This window comes from Gracilinanus agilis, chromosome 5, assembly GCF_016433145.1.
Source record: "Gracilinanus agilis isolate LMUSP501 chromosome 5, AgileGrace, whole genome shotgun sequence".
NCBI classification, from domain to species: domain Eukaryota; kingdom Metazoa; phylum Chordata; class Mammalia; order Didelphimorphia; family Didelphidae; genus Gracilinanus; species Gracilinanus agilis.
In genome coordinates this window covers 169,894,092-169,912,862 of record NC_058134.1, presented here as the reverse complement: position 1 = coordinate 169,912,862, position 18,771 = coordinate 169,894,092, and the positions used below count along the sequence as shown (strand labels likewise).

Below are 18,771 nucleotides of genomic sequence, written 5' to 3'. Positions count from 1 at the left end.
TCTAAAATCATCCTGTTCATCATTCCCTATAGCACAGCAGTATTCCATCACCATCACATACCACAATTTGTTCAGCCATTCCTCAATTGAGACACATCCAAGGACTGTTTTTTGCTTCTCTTTGCATCCCCAACCTCTAACACTGTGTCTGGCATATAGTGGGTACTTAATAAATGTTTGTTGATTGATTGATTAAACAGAAATTTTAAAAAGAACAAAAGAAACCAGGAGATGGTAGTAGGACGGTTTTGGATCAAGATGCCGATTGAGTCAGGCAGCTCATTGCTCAGCTGCATTCCCCAGAGTAGGTCAGGTATGGTTTTGATTTCTGAACCAGCATCCCTCTAATCTGATTTACTAACTATTCTCAAACTGTCAAAATAAATCCTTTGGTTCTCTTAAATCAATATTCTCTGTTTTTACTGCTCTTGGCTATGACCCCACTGCCCACAGCCACAGCTCTTTCCCAGGGAAGCTATTATTATTTGCTCATTTGGTAGTTTACATTAAAGTGTACGCAGGGCAGTGTTACAGCAACATGCAGTGTAGAAGGGGGTGGGGAGGTGGGAAAGGAAAGAAAAGACATGAGGAAGAGCCATTTAACATTTCTGGTGAGAACTGAATAGCAAAAAATTCCCTCCTTTCTTCCCTTCTCTGCTATTAAATCTTGATTCCTCACAGTATCCCCAGAGGCATTTGCAGCTCAAGTCCAAGGTGTGTATCAGTCGTGGAAATGCAGAATTGGAATGTGTATCTTTTGACTTAGCTAAGAAGACCCCATCTAAAATGCATTCTTGAGTGACTGTTCTTTGTTCAGAGCTCTCTCCCCTATTCCCCCTCACCAATTGTTACTGATAGTTCCTTTAAGTCACAGATACATAATAGGATGAAATAGAGTGTCTCTGCTCTTTCAGGGCCCAATATCCCATTTGAATTCATTCCCCTGTGGGAGAAATTCCTTATTTGGAGTGTGGTATTCCCATGCCTCACACTGCCTTTGAATCATCTCTGGTACACCTGCTGGAACAATATGTTTCACCGAGGGGAGTAAAGGGAGGTATTTTGTTCTTTTAAACTGTAGCTGTTTCCATTGTGCTGATTGCCCATTGAAAATCTAATAAAAGCAGAAGAGAAAGTGATAAATATCTATCTTCCTGGCAGGATACAAGGTACAGACTTGGGCAGGACAGTTCACTTTGAGTTCTAATGCAAGGGATGAAGTAAGGCTGGGAAAGATAAACAGAAGCTAAGCTGATGGATTTGACCCTGGCGTAATAATTCCCGATCGACATTCGTGTAGAACTCCCAAGTTTACAAAGCATTTTCATCAAAATGACTCTGTGATGCAAATATTCTAATCCATCTCTTTCAGAGGAGAAAACAGAGGCTTAGAGGGTTAAGTGACTTGTCCAGGATCACACAGCTAGTAAACCTAGAGCCTCTCTTGAATCTGTCTGGGTCTCTTTCTACCAGACTGTCTTGCTTCTTAGGATAAGTGCAGAACATCATTTAGAACCAATTTTTAATTTATGGTTCTCAGAATGTTGAGAACTGTCATTAGCCTTTGAAAGATACTTCCAAAAGTGTATTACAAATGTACCCATGTCATTGTTGGACTTGTTGACCCAGTGTAAGGTGGTATGTCTGTAGAAGTGACTCTTTATACTAGAAATGAGAGAAATTGAGACATCCGAGTATGGAATCTGATACGTACATGCAAAAGACCGAGAGTTTTCATTAGGTTAGCGGCCATCCAGTTCCTGTCCTCACAATGTCTGGATTAGAGGCAGTGGGATGTAGTGGCAAAACATGGGAGTTGGAATTCAGAGACCACTTACTATGGTGAGAAGACAGGGCAGTTAGGTGGCATAGTCTTCAGATCTGGAGTCAAGAATACGCCTCTGTCTGAGTTCAAATCCCTCCTCAGACACTTATTAGCTATGTGGCCCTGGGCAAGTACTCTTCCTGAGTTCAAATTTCCCTTCAGATACTGTGTGATCCTGGGCAAGTCCCTTAACCCTTTTTGTCTCCCTCATTTGCCAAATGAGTCAGAGAAGGAAATGGCAAACCACTATCGTATCCTTGTCTAAAAAATCCCAAATGATATAGACTCTAAATGATCACTCTAGTGCAAATATCAATCAATGACACATGTAAAACCCAATGGAATTGTGCTTCGGCTGGGGGTGGGGTGGTGGGGACATGGCAGGAGGAGAGGGAAAGAACATGAATCTTGTAACCATGGAAAAATACTCTAAATTAAATAATTAAATAATGGTTTCCAAAAATGAAAAAAAATTAAAATTAAAAAAAAAATTTAATGCATATGCCCATTAAAAAAAAAACCCAAATGGCATCATGAAGAATAGAACATGACTCATAATGACAAAAAGCGAAAGAATGGGTAAGCAATTTAACCCTTTTGAGATTCAAATCGAAAAAAGATTATGTTTTTTAGAACTTTTTTTTCAATTAACAAGCATTTCCCCCTCTTTTTCCAATGGGAATGGGGGAAAGACCTTGTACAGATATGCACAGTCAAGTAAAATGAATTCCTACTTTGGTCATGCCCAAAAATGTATGTCTTGTTCCACATCATGAGTCTATCACCACTCTGTCAAGAGATGGGTAGCATGCTAGAGTTATTGCAGGGTGCTTTGCAAACTCTAAAGGGGCTACATAAATGTAAATTATTATTAAGGCTCCCCTAGCACAGCCAGAAGGTCTCCTGATTCAGCCACAATGAATCAGTGTTATTAGATGAAATGCTTTGGCTTGACTCACTGATTTAAGTCATGGTAACTAGATAGATAATTTAGAAAACAAGATTACAAAGTGATGTAAGAGGTTCACAAAACCTGGTATTTTTTTCACTTTCCTTGAGACTGCCTTGAATTTCAGGGGTCAGAAATACTTTTTTTGTATAAAAAAGAATTGCCCAGGGAAAGGAGAAGAAAATGATAATAACAGTAACAATGATATTTATATAATACTGAATCACTTACAAAACTCTTCCCGCACATTTACTCAATCAAGAGCATTTTTAAGCTCTTACTATGAACCAGGCACTGTGCTAGGCACCCAGGATGTTGTTCAATTGTTTTCATTCATGTCCAACTTTTGTGAGCTCATTTGGGGTTTTCTTGGCAGGTACTGGAGTGGTTTGCCATTTCCTTCTCCAACTCATTTTATGGATGAGGAAACTGAAGTCAAAAAAGTTAAGGGCTTTGTTCAGGATCTCAGAGCTAGTATCTGAGGAGGGATTTGAATTCAGGAAGAGGGGTCTTTTTGACTCAAATCCCAGTACTCTGTGGTGCACCACATGTCAATAAGGGTACCAAGACACAACTAAAAGAGGTCTTGCCCTTGAGGGCCTTGTACTCTACTTATGTTCACAACAATTCCGCAGGTAGTTCAAGTATTATCCTCATTATTCAGATGAAGAAATAAAGATTTAGAGGTGTAGTGGTTTGTCAAGTAATATGATTAATGATTGGCAAGGAAGATTATGTATGCGATTACTAGACATATGGAGGACAGAAATGTCTTTGACAGCAGAATCGATGCACAGCAGAGCTATGTCTAAATCCCCAGAGTATAGGATCATCGATTGAGAGCTAGGAGGGCCCCTAGAGACCATAGGGATTAATCTTATTAGAGATGGGGAAATTGAGGCATAAAGCAGATAAATTACTTGCCCATAGTCGGATAGCTACTGAGTGTCTGAGGTGGTATTTGTATCCATAACTTTTTGATTCTAAGTCCAGAGCCCTACTCACTATTGATTCTTCACATATGCCAAATCAACAAGGACTTAAAAAAAATTAGCCCTTATCTATTTTTCTATCAGCATCTCAATAAGATTCAATGAACTAGAGGTTGAAACAAAATAGAAATGGCTCCTTTGAGATGAACACAAAGCTGCTGGCTTCTTAAAGAATGGGTGTCAGCTCCCCAACTTAGGGCTCAAATTAGGATTTGCTCATTCCAGTGCCCACACAACCCGAAATTATACTTTCTAAATATACTATAGGACTCAGCTGGGTTACAAAACCGAAGCATGTGACTAATCCATTCTCCTTTTTGTTTTCCTTCTAAAAAATCTCACATTTCCTTTAGCTATCCCCAGGAGAATTTGGATGTAAAAGCTACTGATACTATTTGCTTTGCTTGAATGAGGTATTGAAGATGGAGTTTTTAAAAATTTAGTTAGAAGACAGTATAAAGAGAAGAAGACTTTTCTTATCTCCATTTACTGCTAAGAGAGAATCCTGTTTTTAATGACTTTTCTGTTGTTTGGTCCTTTTTCAGGTGGTTCTGACTCCTGATGATTCCATTTAGGGCTTTATTGGCAAAGATACTGGAGTAGTTTGCCATTTCCTTCTCTAACTCATTTTACAGATGAGCAATTTGGGCAAATAGGGTTAAGTGACTTGCCCAGGGTGACACAGATAGTTAGTGTCCGAGGCCAGATTTGAACTCAGGAAGATGAGTCTTCTGGATTCCAAGCACAGTGCTCTATCCACTGAGCCACCTAGTAACTATAGCTACTGACTTTATCTTGTTCTAGAAAAAGTTATTTTCACCCTTTAAATTTTCTCACAACAAGGTAGTCTTGTTTGACATTGTTCTTTTATAAACTATGGATTTAGAAAGGGCTTATTTGAGACTTGAAAACCAGCTGTGCTTCTATAGACAAAGTCAGTGTTTGCCTCTATCACCATTCCCTTCCTTCTATTTCCCTCCAGAATTGGGCTCTAACTAGGACGGAAGCAAATGAAGGCTGGCTTTCAGAAGCTCTTCTATGATCTTCCTTTTCCAGATCACTCATTTTTAGCATGGCTTGATTAGCATTTGTATTCATTATTTTACTTGGATATTCACACAAAGGATGTGCTCCTGTGCTCATATTTCTAGAGGCAGGGTAAGGCAAAGTCATGTTCATTGATCAATGGGCTTGGAGTCAGAAGACCTGACTTTTGAGTCCTGGGTATGAGCAAATGACTAACCCTATTGGAGCTTGAGTTTCCTCCTCTGTATAAAAAAGATTTAAAGAAACCTTGTCCTACTATCTCAGAGTGTTATTTTGAAGAAAAAAACTCCATCATTTTGTACATTGTAAAATAAAACATAAATGTGAGCTGTTATTGTTACCATAGTTATTAGAGAATGAAAATTTATGGTCACCCAGAGGGCAAATGAAAGGAACATGATGAGCAGCACATTACCAGTAAAAATTATTTAAAGAAAATGGTGCAAGCAAAGAACGTGATCAGTTAAATGTACGATAGGAAAAAAAAAAGTAAACAGATGTTAGTCATGTGGTAAAAATGAATGATAACTGATGGACAATCCATATAGGGTTTATCTAATATTTTAGAACTAGAGAAAACACCTAAAACATTAGATAAACCCATATGGAAGAATCATGGGAGGAAACAGACAAGACTCTAGTAGTATAAGAAGATACGGATAGATTGTGATTTGCATCTTTGGAGAGGCCATCCATATCCACATCAATGAAATCATAAACTATTTGCCTTAATCCACCATAGAAGGAAATGGCAAACCACGCCAGGATCTTTGCCAAGACAACTCCATAATGGAGTCACGAAGAATTGAAACACAATCAAAATCAAAAACAACAGTGAATCACATATGGGAAAAATTGCTTTTTGTGCTCAATTCTATTTACTTGTATACCTTTTTATAGAGCTTTAGACTTATCCTCTTTTGCATGTTTCTAGAAAGTTTCTGGGCTAGGAATTAGGAAGACTTGTCTTAATGAGTTCAAATCTAGCTTTCGACACATTAGTTGTATGACCCCGGGCAAGTCACTTAACTATGTTTGCCTCAGTTTCTCATCTTTGGGTAATATGGCATTCACCATTCATTACTACCCCAGAGGCAGTTCAAATTAAGATGTCAGAAATTATAGAAAGTAACAGGGCCTTATATTTAATGATCAGAGTAATACTTTTCCTCAACTCATTTACTAAAGTAAATGAAGGGGAAAAGTTTGGCATCAGAACTTTTCCTTCAGTATACTTTTCTTTTTCTTTAATCACAATCAATTAAAATGGAGTAATGAGGCAGAAAAGTGTTACAATGGATAGAGCTCCAGACCTGGAGTCAGACATTTTCTGAGTTCCAATCTAGCCTCAGACACTAACTGTAACCCTGGAAAAGTTGCTTAAAACTGTCTGCCTTGGTTCTTCATTTGTAAAATAAGCTAGAGAAGGAAATGACAAACCAGAATCTTTGCCAAGAAAGCCCCAAATGGATTTATGAAGAGTCAGACACAAATGATGGAACAAAGAGTTCTAGATGGCACCAACCAAATCTTTAGAAGGAGAAGAACATGTACTCTAAACTAATGCCCCTATTTCTCCCCTAAATTCATCCAAATGGCTGGTTAGAAAATATGCATATTTATTTCTGGTTGATTACATTCTCTGTACTCTTTTTTTTCTCAATCTCATTGTTTAAAAAAAAAAAAAAAAAGCTCCTTAACCATCCTCCCTCTGCCCTGCTGATAACCTCAAAAGGTGAAAGAACTGTAATGCATCTAAACTACTTTTCTTATGATGATTCTACTATTGTCTACCTGAGTACAGATCCAATTAAACCGAAGCCATGAATGCTCTTGAGCTAGTCAAGGAAATAACTTCAACCTCATCAATTTTAGTGATTCCCCCAGAAAATCGTAATGGCATTTGGATCATAGTAAAGGATGCTGTTTTCAGACCTCAGTTTGCCATTGTCTGTCTTTCTTGAAAGACTATAATAGATTTAGTTCAAGATGATCTACTCTGCATGTAAAGAGAGTCTCATTACATGTCACAGACTCCCTTTGTGAGGATGGAGAGCACTTATAGGACTAAGGAAGATTGAAAGAGGCACATTTCAGAAACATCTCATAGAAGGTGCCCTAAAAGTCCATGAATGGGCAAAAGCTTTTTTTTCCCTTCTCTTTTCCTTTTTTTTTCTTTTTTGGTAATAAGCTGGCCAAGAGCCATGTGGATGAAAACAATCACCCATGTGACTTTATCTTCAAATAAGTAGATTATTTACTTACTTATTTTGCCATTCAACTTCAAAAAATATTAAGGGCTTAGAGTAGGAATTATACTTACTTGACACCAGGAGAGACAGAAAAGACAAAATAAATAATGGTTTCTGTCATTAGGGGGTTAACAGTCCAGATGAGGATGAATGGGGTTTGACACATATACATAATTCCAAATGGAAAGTGGCCATTCAGGTTGTACATGATGAGGTTTCAGAAAACTATTCTGATCAGCAATTATCAAGTTGCTTCCTTGAGCTCCACACTAGAGACACATAGAGTATATAGCCACTGTTATTAAGCAGTTTGCATTTTGGGTATTCTGAAAATGGGACTGGATTCACCGGGGGAATCTTACCTCCCCCAACCTGTTTCCTTGTTCTAACCCCTCGTCATCTAGGAAGGTTGAAAAACCTGGAAGCCTATTGTTGCCATCATGATTATTTCCCAGGTGACCTCTCTAGGAAACAGCTGGGTAATAATAATGGCAATACCTGGGTTTACTCTCACTCAGAGAGGCAACTTTTGGATAGGAGATGGAGAGTTAAGTCTTCCAGTGTCTCTCCTGACATATACCCTTGGCTTGCAATCTCTCAGGCAACTGTCTAAAGGAAGAAAGGAAGAAAGAAACCCCTTGGAGCTCAAGGCTGCATATTAGCAAATGCTTAGCTAAGAAGATTGTTCAACTGTAAAAATGTACAGCCCAAGATGAGGGTTGGCTAGGACAGTGCTGGACATGGAGCCCAGAAGACTTCGCTATCTCAGACACTTACTGTGTGGTACCCTCTCAGCTTCAATTTCTTCATCTGTGAAATGGGGTAATAAGAGTGCCTATCAGAGAGTTGTTGTAAGGATTAAATGAGATAATTATGTATAAAGCTCATTGTTTAAAGCATTATAGGAATGTTATAGCTATTATTACTAATAATTTTATTATTGTCCTATTTCACTTGAAGAAATTCTGAGCAATAGCTGAGGGGGAAAGGCTTGCTCTTGGCTTCAAGTAACCAACCAAATGTCATAGGAAAACTGCCCTTAAGTTTGGCTTGTGAACTAGAGAAACTCCAGATTAGATGCGACAAGTTCTTTCTCCTCTGAAAAAGACATGTATTTTTAGAAGGAACAAAACCTTCTGCCTCATTAGGAGGTTGCGATAATAATATGCATGATTATAGTGATCTGTCTCGATAGTGTCTTTGCTGTCTGCTTTTAATGGTAATAAATATCCGCTAAAGACAGTTCTTTAGCATGTGGGTTGTTTTGTTTGGGGCAGAGGGGAGGGGGGCAGTCTCACACTTTCCCTGCATGAATATATTCAAAATATATGTGTCACACACAGCCTGTAGAGACTGCATGGCTTCCTGAATCCTTAACAAATGCAGCTTAGCTGCTGTGATAATGTAATGGTTTGTGAAATAATAGAATAAAAATGTTAGCCCAGATAACCTACCAAATAGTGTGGGCACAAAAAGTTGATAATTATAATATTTTGAAAATGTTTTTCTAGTGACATCTCACCATTTGGCTTCTTTTGCCAATACATAGGTGTTTTTAGCCCAGTCCCCCAGCTAGAAATCCATTTTGCCTAAAATATTCAGAGAATTGGGACAAATTGAGGCATAGATTGCTATCTTCACTCTTCCTTCTAATAAATTAGCCACAATTTGCCCCTTTATGTCCATCGTTCAGTCGTTTTTCAGTTGTGTTCAGTTCTCCGTGACCCCATCTGGAGTTATTTCTAGCAAAGATACTGGAGTGGTTTGTCATTTCCATCTCCAGGTCATTTGGCAGATGAGGAAACTGAGGCAAATAGGGTTAAGTGACTTGCCCAGGGTCACAAAGCTTATAAGTATCTGAGCCTAGATCAGAATCCAGGAAGATGAATCTTCCTGATTCCACATCTGGTACTCTATCCACTGTGTCACCTACCTGCCCATCCCTTTATGTAGATGCAACTTAAATCCAACTAGATCATCACATATAAACTTGATTTCATCTCAACCCCTAACATTCATATCAAAGTTATGAACATGTAAGAAAGGAGTAAGGAGATTTTGTTTGTATTTGTGCAAAAACAACTGCACCTCAGTAAAGCACAAACTCTGTGTTGATGCTTCACTGGTTAAACATGAGAATGGGATTGTCATGGTGGACCTTCAGATTTCTCTTCCCCCCCCCCCCCAAACCATTTGATTCTGGTACACTGAGAATAGTTTTAAAGAGTTTCAAAGACAAATTCTAACTGATTACTAGATATTTAATGTGGATAGTATATTGTGCAGACATAAATGTATCCACACATATATCACGTGTGCATATTCATGTATAGATTATATGATTGCAAGTATGTGTGATTACATGTATGTGTGTGTAGTTATATGCGATTACATATACACAAATACACACACATGCCTGAGTCTGCCTCATACATTTTCTATTAATTTACATGAAGGCAGTATGTGAAAAGAGCCCTAGATGCCAAACCAGAGGATGTGGGCTCAAATCCTACCTTTGTGGCTTTGTGACACCTCTATAGTGAAAGACAAGTTATTTCTCTGAGCTTCAATGTCTGTACGTTGAGGTAGACATGGACTAGATTACTTCTTTTTTTTTTTAAACCCTTAACTTCTGTGTATTGGCTCCTAGGTGGAAGAGTGGTAAGGGTAGGCAATGGGGGGTCAAGTGACTTGCCCAGGGTCACACAGCTGGGAAGTGTCTGAGGTCTGAATTTGAACCTAAGACCTCCAGTCTCTAGGCCTGACTCTCAATCCACTGGGCTACCCAGCTGCCCCCTAGATTACTTCTGAAGTCATTTCTAGCTCTAAATTTGTGATTGAAATTTTTTGAAAATATATTTACTTTCTGCTAGTTTCAGGGCAGAGAAAATACAGTATGTCACAAATGATAATTTGTTTTTCCAGCACCATGAAAAATTACAAAAGAAACAGAGGGAAGGGCAGCTAGATGGCTCAATGGAGAGAGACCCAGGCTTAGAGATAGGAGGTCCAGCGTTCAAATTTGACTTCAGACACTTCCTAACTGCCTGACCCTGGGCAAGTCACTTAACCCCCATTGCTTAGCCCTGACCAAAAAAAAAAAAAAAAGGAAACAGAGGGAGTGGTTTGCTATTTCCTTCTCATATATACATATGTATAAATAATTCTGTGCTGCTTATCTGATATCAGTGAGGGTTAGGAACTGGGACCAACTTGATTATTATATCCCTCCCACCCAACTCCATTGTTTTCCTCACCCTAGGCTATGGGAGTTCCTCTTCGGGGAGGCAATGGCCATTCAACTATAGTTTAGAGATAACCAGAGACCATTATGTTAATTTCTGACTTGGCCAGCCCTTAGATTGTATCACCTAGGGCAAGGGGCTTAATTGGTGAATTGGTGAAATCAATTTTCTTCCTCAATAGAAGGTGAGGACAATGATGCAGGCTATATCTCCCTCACTAGGATATTTTGAGACTGAAATGAAACAAGAGATAGATGAGTAAACCTTTTGGAAATAAAGGTGTTCTATAGGTGAGAGTATTATATGGTTAAATATTTGCAGAAATCAACGTTTACTGACTTGGAGGTTTCTTACTCTCTAATTGCTTGGTGTAACTTTAGAAGTTCTTATTGCGTGGGAATCAGAGAGATATTGCTAAGTCTTTAGAAATACAGTTCTAGTGGCCATGCCTCCCATTAGAGCTGAAGCTTTCCCTCTCCTTTCTAGTTCTTTCCTTATATAAATAGATGACTTAGACTCTGAAAAGTCTCATAAAACTACAGATAATATTAAGAGCCCAACTGGAATTGACGTGACATCATACATTCCAATATACCTTCATCCTCCATTACAGTGGGAAGTGAGACAGGAGAGTCATAATAAACGCAAGACTACACCTCACATGAGTTATGATCCTTTCCTCCTCCTGCCTTCGCTTCAGAGCAGTGATGTTTAATGTGATGTCTAGTGTTCCAGCAATGTACAAACTCTTCTCTGAGGACCAGAGAGCTCTTAGGCACACACCTTTTCAAATCCATGCAAGTTTGAGGGCTTATTTAAAGGCATGTTTAAGAAAACAGAAATGTCTTTGGCAGATACACTCCCGGAGAAAAGCAGACCTACTCTATGAATTCAATTTATCATTGCCAATGATTAATCAGTGGAAGATCAATGAATTAAAATTAAAGTGGATTGCAAAATGTCTGACTGGCAAATCTGATCATTTAAAATAACAAGTAGCCCACCCGTGTGACCCTGGGCATGTCACTTGACCCCCATTGCCTAGCCCTCACCACTCTTCTGCCTTGGAGCCAATAAACAGTATTGACTCCAAGGTGGAAGGTAAGGGTTTAAAAAAAATATAGCAAGTCGTGGTACCTGTCACTTGTGCACAAATACACATTATGTATATGCCCTGAACATGCTTGCATGCATACATATATCTGTACACACATAGTGAACATATTTCAAAGTGTCTCATATATTACAAAACAAATGCTTTCCTACAAAACATAATAATTAGGTGTAGCATAAATCTATGGTTAAATTATATCCCAAGTGTATATCCTTAATACCAACATAATGAAAATGTTTTATTGTAATACTGTTATGCTGCCATTATCATCATCATCATCATCAGTAGTATATAGTATATAGTGCCTACTATGAGCCAGGCACTATGTTAAATTGCTTTATAAATATCTCATCCGATCCTCACAATTTTAGGAGATAGGGGCTATTATTATTTTCATTTTTACAGATGAAGAAACTGAGGCAAATAGGTTATGAGACTTGCTCTAGGTCCCATAGTTAGTAAGTGCCAGAATTTGGATTTGAACTCGGGTCTTTCTGACTCCGGGTTCAGTGTTTTCTCCACTATGCCATCTAACTCCACTGGGTATAAGATACTCAGGACATTTTAATTGATAACAATTTATACAAGAATTGTGTGTCAAAATAAAATACTCAAATATAAGTGCCATCAATTACAGAGAAGTCGGTGTATGTTTTTTATACGAATGAAATGACAGCGCAAAGCAATATTTGAAATCATAAAATTTCTTGTGGATTCTCAATCCAGAGTGTACTTTGTGCTTTCTAAGCCCTAAATTATATCTTCCCAATATCTCAAAATCAATGAGTAAGAATATATTAAAAAAACCAAACTAGAGTCAACCAAACAATATTAACAACTATTAAGTACCAAGTCACCAACTTATGAAAGCCCTCTTTGATGCTTTTTACCTTCCTCAGGCTTACATCACACTTTTATCTGAATCCTTGCCTTCTCCCAGCTTTCTGACAGCTGATGGTGAGAGCTCAGGGTGATTTAAAGAAGGGATCTTCTGTGTTTATGGGAGTCCCTGGATTGTGGCAAGCCTGGGTAGTTATCACCTGCTATTGCCACAGGTGTGACCTAAAGTTCTTGCCAACCAGCTTTGTTTTAACTACTACAAGCATTCCATGACCTAAATCATTTCCTAAGACAAGGACAAATCATCATTATGATTTTATTGGATCTTCACTGCCAGAGGCTACCATAAAGTAAGCATGTTTTCAAGAAATTAACAGAATGATTATGTAGCGGACCCTGGAATATCTTAAACACACACACACTTAAAATCATAGCTAATAGGTCGGAAAAATTCAGAGATTTTAATCAACCAGCTGTCCATCTGAATCCCCCACCCCCACCCCAAAGCTCCTTAACTGCCTGATCTCTGGCTATTTCCTCGATTGGACAAAGTCGTCCTGTGGAAAAAAAAAATGCCCAGTCTCTCAGCCTTAATGAACGCCATTCAATTGAAGTCCCAAGAAGCAAACTTTTAGATGTCTTAAGGGGGTTGCTGGTGTGTATGTATGTTTAATAAGCACGGCTATTTTTCATATACTATTCCATGGCTTTCGTTCTCTTCACACACACACACACACACACACACAGAGAGAGAGAGAGAGAGAGAGAGAGAGAGCTCTTTCATCGTCCCAGAACCCAAGCATAGTCTCAAACTTTCCCCTACCCCAGATGAGAAGACGCTTAATTCCAATATAGGCTCATGCAATCCTGGTAACTAATTCCTCATGGAAAACGTTCCTAATAACAGAGTGGAGCTGGTTACAATTAAAATAAACATCTTTTCCCTCGCTCTGCCACACTTTTGCTTAGAGAAAAACAAACCGCCCGCCACATTGCTTACCTTCTCGGCACTCCGTCTTCTCAGAGATCCATAAGGTATTTTGAACAAAAGTCTCTGGGACCTACTGGGAGCTACGGCTGCCTGAACTACCATCGCTCACCACCTCACCCTGGCCGTGTGGCTGCTTCCCTAGCAAAGAGAGAGACAGGCTTCCTCCAGAAAAAGTGATAGTCTCCTGGCGATTTGCTAAATATCAAATAACTCAGAGGCTTTTACTTCAGACCACATGAGTCAAGATGTGGCTTGTCTGGGGAGAAAAATGGAGAGAGAGAAGGAAAAAAAATAAAAGAAATAACCCAAGCTCCGCAACCCTAAGAGCATGTCTTAAGCAACAACATATCTTTAGCTTCCTTCTGTCTTTCCCCGTGCAGGCAGTTGGCTCAGCGGGGCTGTTGTGTCTCAGAAGTGGAAGAATTCAGCTTCTGGGGCAAGTGATCCCAAAATGTCAACCTCACTTCTTTTAGTTACAGATGGGAACCAGGTCAGTTGTCTAATCAAAGCCCTATCAGGCATGATAGATGCCATCACGTGATTCCCTGCCCCCCCCACCCCCTCTGCTTGCTGTACAGTAGATCACATGTTCACCTTAAAAAGATCATCTACTATATCACCATCTGGTGCAGAGATTAATGCTAAATCCCGAATTCAGAATTTCCCTCCGTTCTGGACACAGGGAAAATATTTGAAGTCCAGAAACATAACACATTAGGGATTTCGGAGAGCCAGTGGAAGACTCCATCATCAATTTTGGCTACTTTGGATCATCAATAAATGTATGCGGTTGATTAAAAGTATCTCTATCTATATGTAGTCTCAAGTCAAGGGCAGGGTGGAGAAATGACATTCATTGTCCCACATGCCCCATAGGAATCAATCACAACCTATACATTTGAAAATGAAATGCTTCATTGTTGAGAAGTTGGTGTTCCTCCCCCAATGCTTTAATGTGTACTAGTAAACACAGAGAAGTAACAGTGAACTTTACAAGGGTCTGAAACATAGTTTTAAGAGACAGACTTATCCATCACAGTTGCTGTTTTGGATCTAATTACATTGTATATAGACTATAAGAAAAAATGGAGGTCAGACAAGGCAAAAAACCTTTTCCTAGTCTCCCCTCTCTGTCCCTCATCTACTTATTCCTCCAGGCAAAGGGAATGGCTACAAAGAAAAGAGTAAAAGGTTTTCTAGCCTGGAGGCCTCTTTTTGCTTTAAAAATAAATTTCATATGAGCTATTCCCATTTCTAGGTTTTATGAAAGATGTTGGAATTTCCTTTGGAATAATCCCATATTATTCATTCAGGCCCACACTATTAGCATCATATCACTTATGTGTTGAGAACCACTCTCTATTTATATCCCCAGAGAACAGTGCTCAGTTTTTGTTGTTTTTTTTTTTTTTTTTTTTTTTTTGAGGGGGAGGTGAGGATAGAGAAGGGGAGCAGAAAAGATGGGATGGGAAAGAACGTTATGTTTATCCAAAAACATAACTCTGGGGGTCAGAGCAGAGAGTCGGAGTTTTGAACTGCATGAAAAATGAATCAGGAAACAGGCACTTTTAAAAAGCTAGGAGGAAAGAAAGTGAAATGAAATATATGTATGTATCCAGCACAGACCTACATTAAGAGGCAGTGAAAGAAAGCATAGATTCAGTGTGGGAAATTCCAAATATACAACAATTGAGCTTTGTCCATAATTGGTTCCATATGTGCTGTTAGCAAATGAGTGAGTGAGACAGAGAGAAGCAGGAAAAGATGGAAGCCTCTTAAACCTAACTGACTCATGAAGCTTCTTTGGAAAGCCGGTTTAGGGTTACACATCTTCCTTCCTTCCTCCCTTCTTTCCTCTATTCTCTTGATTAAATTAAAAACAACAACATCATCACACATCTGGAATGTTACCTGACCATTTGAACCAAACAGCTGAGTTCTCTCTTCCTTTTTAAATGAAGGTCTACCAGTAGTTTCCAGACCACAAGGATAATATCGATTTCAATATTATCTTCCCAAACGAAAATCTGATTCGCTGAACAATTTTTTCCCTCTGTTGTCCCCTGACTGTTCCAGTTAGACATAGGACAATGGGTCAGATCAGTTTAGGGGTCACTCCCTCCCTCTTTGGCCCTGATCTAGGCAAAGTTCCCAGGGGTTAGATTTCCTGTTTCTCATGGGCCAGCACCAGGGTGTCAGTGGAGCTCTCCATACTTCAAGGCATACATTATTCAGGCTGGAAGAAATATTCTGATGAGCTCAGTGTAAGTGGAACAGAGACATATGAATTTTATTAAGCTTAAATTCTATGTAAACATCAATGTTAATGGAGAGAAGCTATCCTGGGCCCAACTCCTATTTGTTTGAACTCTTTTGGGGCAGTTAACTCAGATGTCACAATTGTAATTCAGCAGCAAATGGAGGTAAAGCTTGTCACTCTTTAATATTATGATAAGATGTCTTCACTGTATCACCTGGGAGACCTTGGAGCACAGGATTCCTAGAGTGCTCAAAGGTCACCCTATTCAACAACATCTCCCTTATCCTTCAGTGGGTACTCACTGGGGCCAACATTTTAGATTTAGGCAGGATTTCCAGGAAGCTACTGTTAAAATGCAAATCTATTTATCTAGAAAGGCTATCACATAAATCCATTCACATACACCAGCTTATTAGCACAGATTCCTTTATCAGATTATTTTGGAAAGTCATAAAGCTGGGCTCTAAAGGGACTGAGGCATGTGAGGTTGGGGGAAAGGAAGAGGGGAAGATCTAAGTAAAGGAATTGCCTGGAGGAAAGATAAGCCATTTGGAACACCCTATATGTGGAATGGGGGCAGCCTGAGGATGAAGACTTTGGACACAGGTAGAGACAACAAAATATGAGGAAAAGGCAGCCCACTGGAGAAAGGGAGAAGGAGGGGTAGAAACAATGAGCTTAACATATTCTGAAATTTTGATCAAAACAGATCTGGATTGTCTGCCCTAATCTAGACCTGGAGCTTTATTTCTTTCTATTCTATGATCAGTCAGTTTTATGTTCAGAACCTTTTCTACTCATCTCATCTATGAAGTACTTGGAAAACATTGGAAATGAAAGCACATAAGCATCAACCAAAGCTGTATTTCACAAAAATCTCATTTCAGCACACTGAAGTGAGATTCTCTGAATCAAAAGGATGTTCCTAAGTCATCCATGTAAGACACAAAAAACTGTGTTTGGGGATAATGTCCTGTCACTGAAGATTGTATTTTATAGAGCTAGAATTTAAATGTAAACTCTTTTATGTTCTGGAGGAACCTGGGATAAAACAATCCTCTGGAGTAACCAATCAAACATTTATTGAGCACCTACTGTATGCCAGGTACTATACTAGATACTCAGAATACACAGACAAAACTCAAATAGTTTCTTCAAGACTTCATATACTATTGAAAAAGGAAACTTATACATGCACAAGTATATTTTTAAAAAATTGGTAATGGGGGAAAGCAGCTGGGGGAATTGGGTGGGGTTGGAGTTACTTTGAATTAAACTAGTGATTCTACAAGGTTTAGCTAAATAGAATCATTCTAGGCATGGGACACAGCCTTTAAAAGGTTCAGAGGTCAAAGACAGAGGGCAAGCTGTGGCATGCCTGAGACAAGTTGACTGGACCATAGAGATTATAAAAGGAAGTTAATGTATAATCTTGAAAAGTTAGGTTGGTACCATGTTTTTGTACATATTTAAAACAACAAAAAAAATGTTTTTGTAACACAACAAACAAAATTCAGGCCAGTTTTCTGAGACTTAACTATAAGTTTTGGAACCGTTGGCAACTTGGCACAAATAGGAATAGTTTCACCAAGAGGAGCTCCCTACACAAATGAAATCACAGATCTGAATACCTAGTTCCCTCCTTTCCCTCCCCATCCCACTCCCAAGAAAACCCTAATTGTATGAGTACAAACTGAAAAAAATTTATAGGATTCAGCCTCCATGGGTCCAACTCTTGGCTCAGGAAGGGTAGTTAAAGTAAGACTCTCTTTGCCTGGGGAAGACATAGTTCTAGCAATGGCCAGGCCATATGGGTAGACATCCGTTTACATAATCTAATTTGAGAGATGCAGAAAGATATAGCATGTATATTTTTAAGCATATACAAAATACATACAAAACATAGAGTAAGTTTTATGGTAAAGGAGGCATTAACACCTGGCAGATTCAGGAATGGTTTCATGGTGAAGGTACTATTTTAGCTGCATTTTGAAGAAAACTAGGAAGCAAAAAGAAAGAAATAAAGGGGGATGTAGACTACATTGTGTGATGTTGGCATATGCAGTGCTGGAACCGTCTGCTTGTTGGGAATGAGTGGAGAGAGGCTATTGTTTTAGTAATCCCAAATATTCTAACATTTAATTATAACAAAAACCACATAATCTATGGCACTCATGTCCAGAAAGGAGCGATCAGAGCAATGGCCTCAGTATCCAAAGACAGGGTGCTGTGGCTGGCTGTAGAAGGAAGTGTCCGAATCCATATTAATGAGTGGGAAACTTCTAGTGGGTCTATAAAGGGGTGCAAGTTCATAACACAGAGAGCAACTTAGTCTGGGAACAGAAGCCCAATGATAAGGATCTACTAAGATCACAGGTCCCTGGGGAAGATCAAACATATGGGCTCTGCTTGAAACAGACTAACTCAAATAGAGGATGAGGGCAATATATTGGAGAAAGAGAAAACACACTTTCTAAGGGATCAAAGCATAGAAAACTCAAGAAGGGAATGGAAGTAGAACATTAAGGTTTGAGGAAGGAATAGAAATAGCTTTGGGGAAGACTCCTTTCTCACTGAAATTAAAAGAGTGGACAGGTAAGAGTGGCCTCCCCAGGATACCAAAGAAGTTAGTCTAGATCAGAAATTTTTTGGAAGGGGCAGACTAGGAACTTACAGGGGAGATTTCCCTACTAAGTCCTACAATTCTTTCTGGATAATTGAGGGTTGGAGAAGCTGATTCTAGAGGGCTGAGAAGATAGTAGCCTACTGACCAAATTCATGGCAAAGGACTTAGAAATGAATTAATGATGCAAATGCGACTAGGCAGAAAGGATTTAGTCAAGGAAGAAGGGCACTAAGAAAGAGTAAAGGCAGTAAGAAAAAGTGAGCCCTAAGTCCAATAACTGTCTCTGAAAACAATGATTAAATAAGAACCTTTAGTTGTGACAATGATATTCTTCCTACCAATTACTATAACCACCACTCCCCATGCTCAGCTGCCCCAATATGTTTCTTCTATAGTGTTTTGCAGTAAAACACCTTTTAAAAAACATTAGAGGGTGATGTACTACTAGGGAGAGTTTAAGAAGGGATGAGAAAATGGAGAAAATCCATTTTTTTTCATAAGGTACTTAGTGAAAAAGAACTCACAAAAGCTACATGAATGGTTGAAGAAGAAATCTAAGAACTAAGCTGGTAGGTTCAAAAGCTGGAAGTGAAATGGAGAGAAGAAGTCATCACTATCACCCATGCTTCT

At 39.0% G+C, this 18,771-nt stretch overlaps 1 protein-coding gene across 1 annotated transcript in view; it reads right to left on the bottom strand.

Annotated features, from left to right (window-relative positions):
* The window catches only part of FRMD4A (FERM domain containing 4A), a 365,617-nt gene extending 352,260 nt beyond the window's left edge, over positions 1–13,357 (bottom strand). The window contains exon 1 of the mRNA XM_044677278.1: positions 13,265–13,357. Within this exon, the coding sequence (XP_044533213.1) occupies positions 13,265–13,357 (93 nt within the window). The remainder of the gene's footprint in view (positions 1–13,264) is intronic.
* Positions 13,358–18,771: the final 5,414 nt, after the last annotated feature.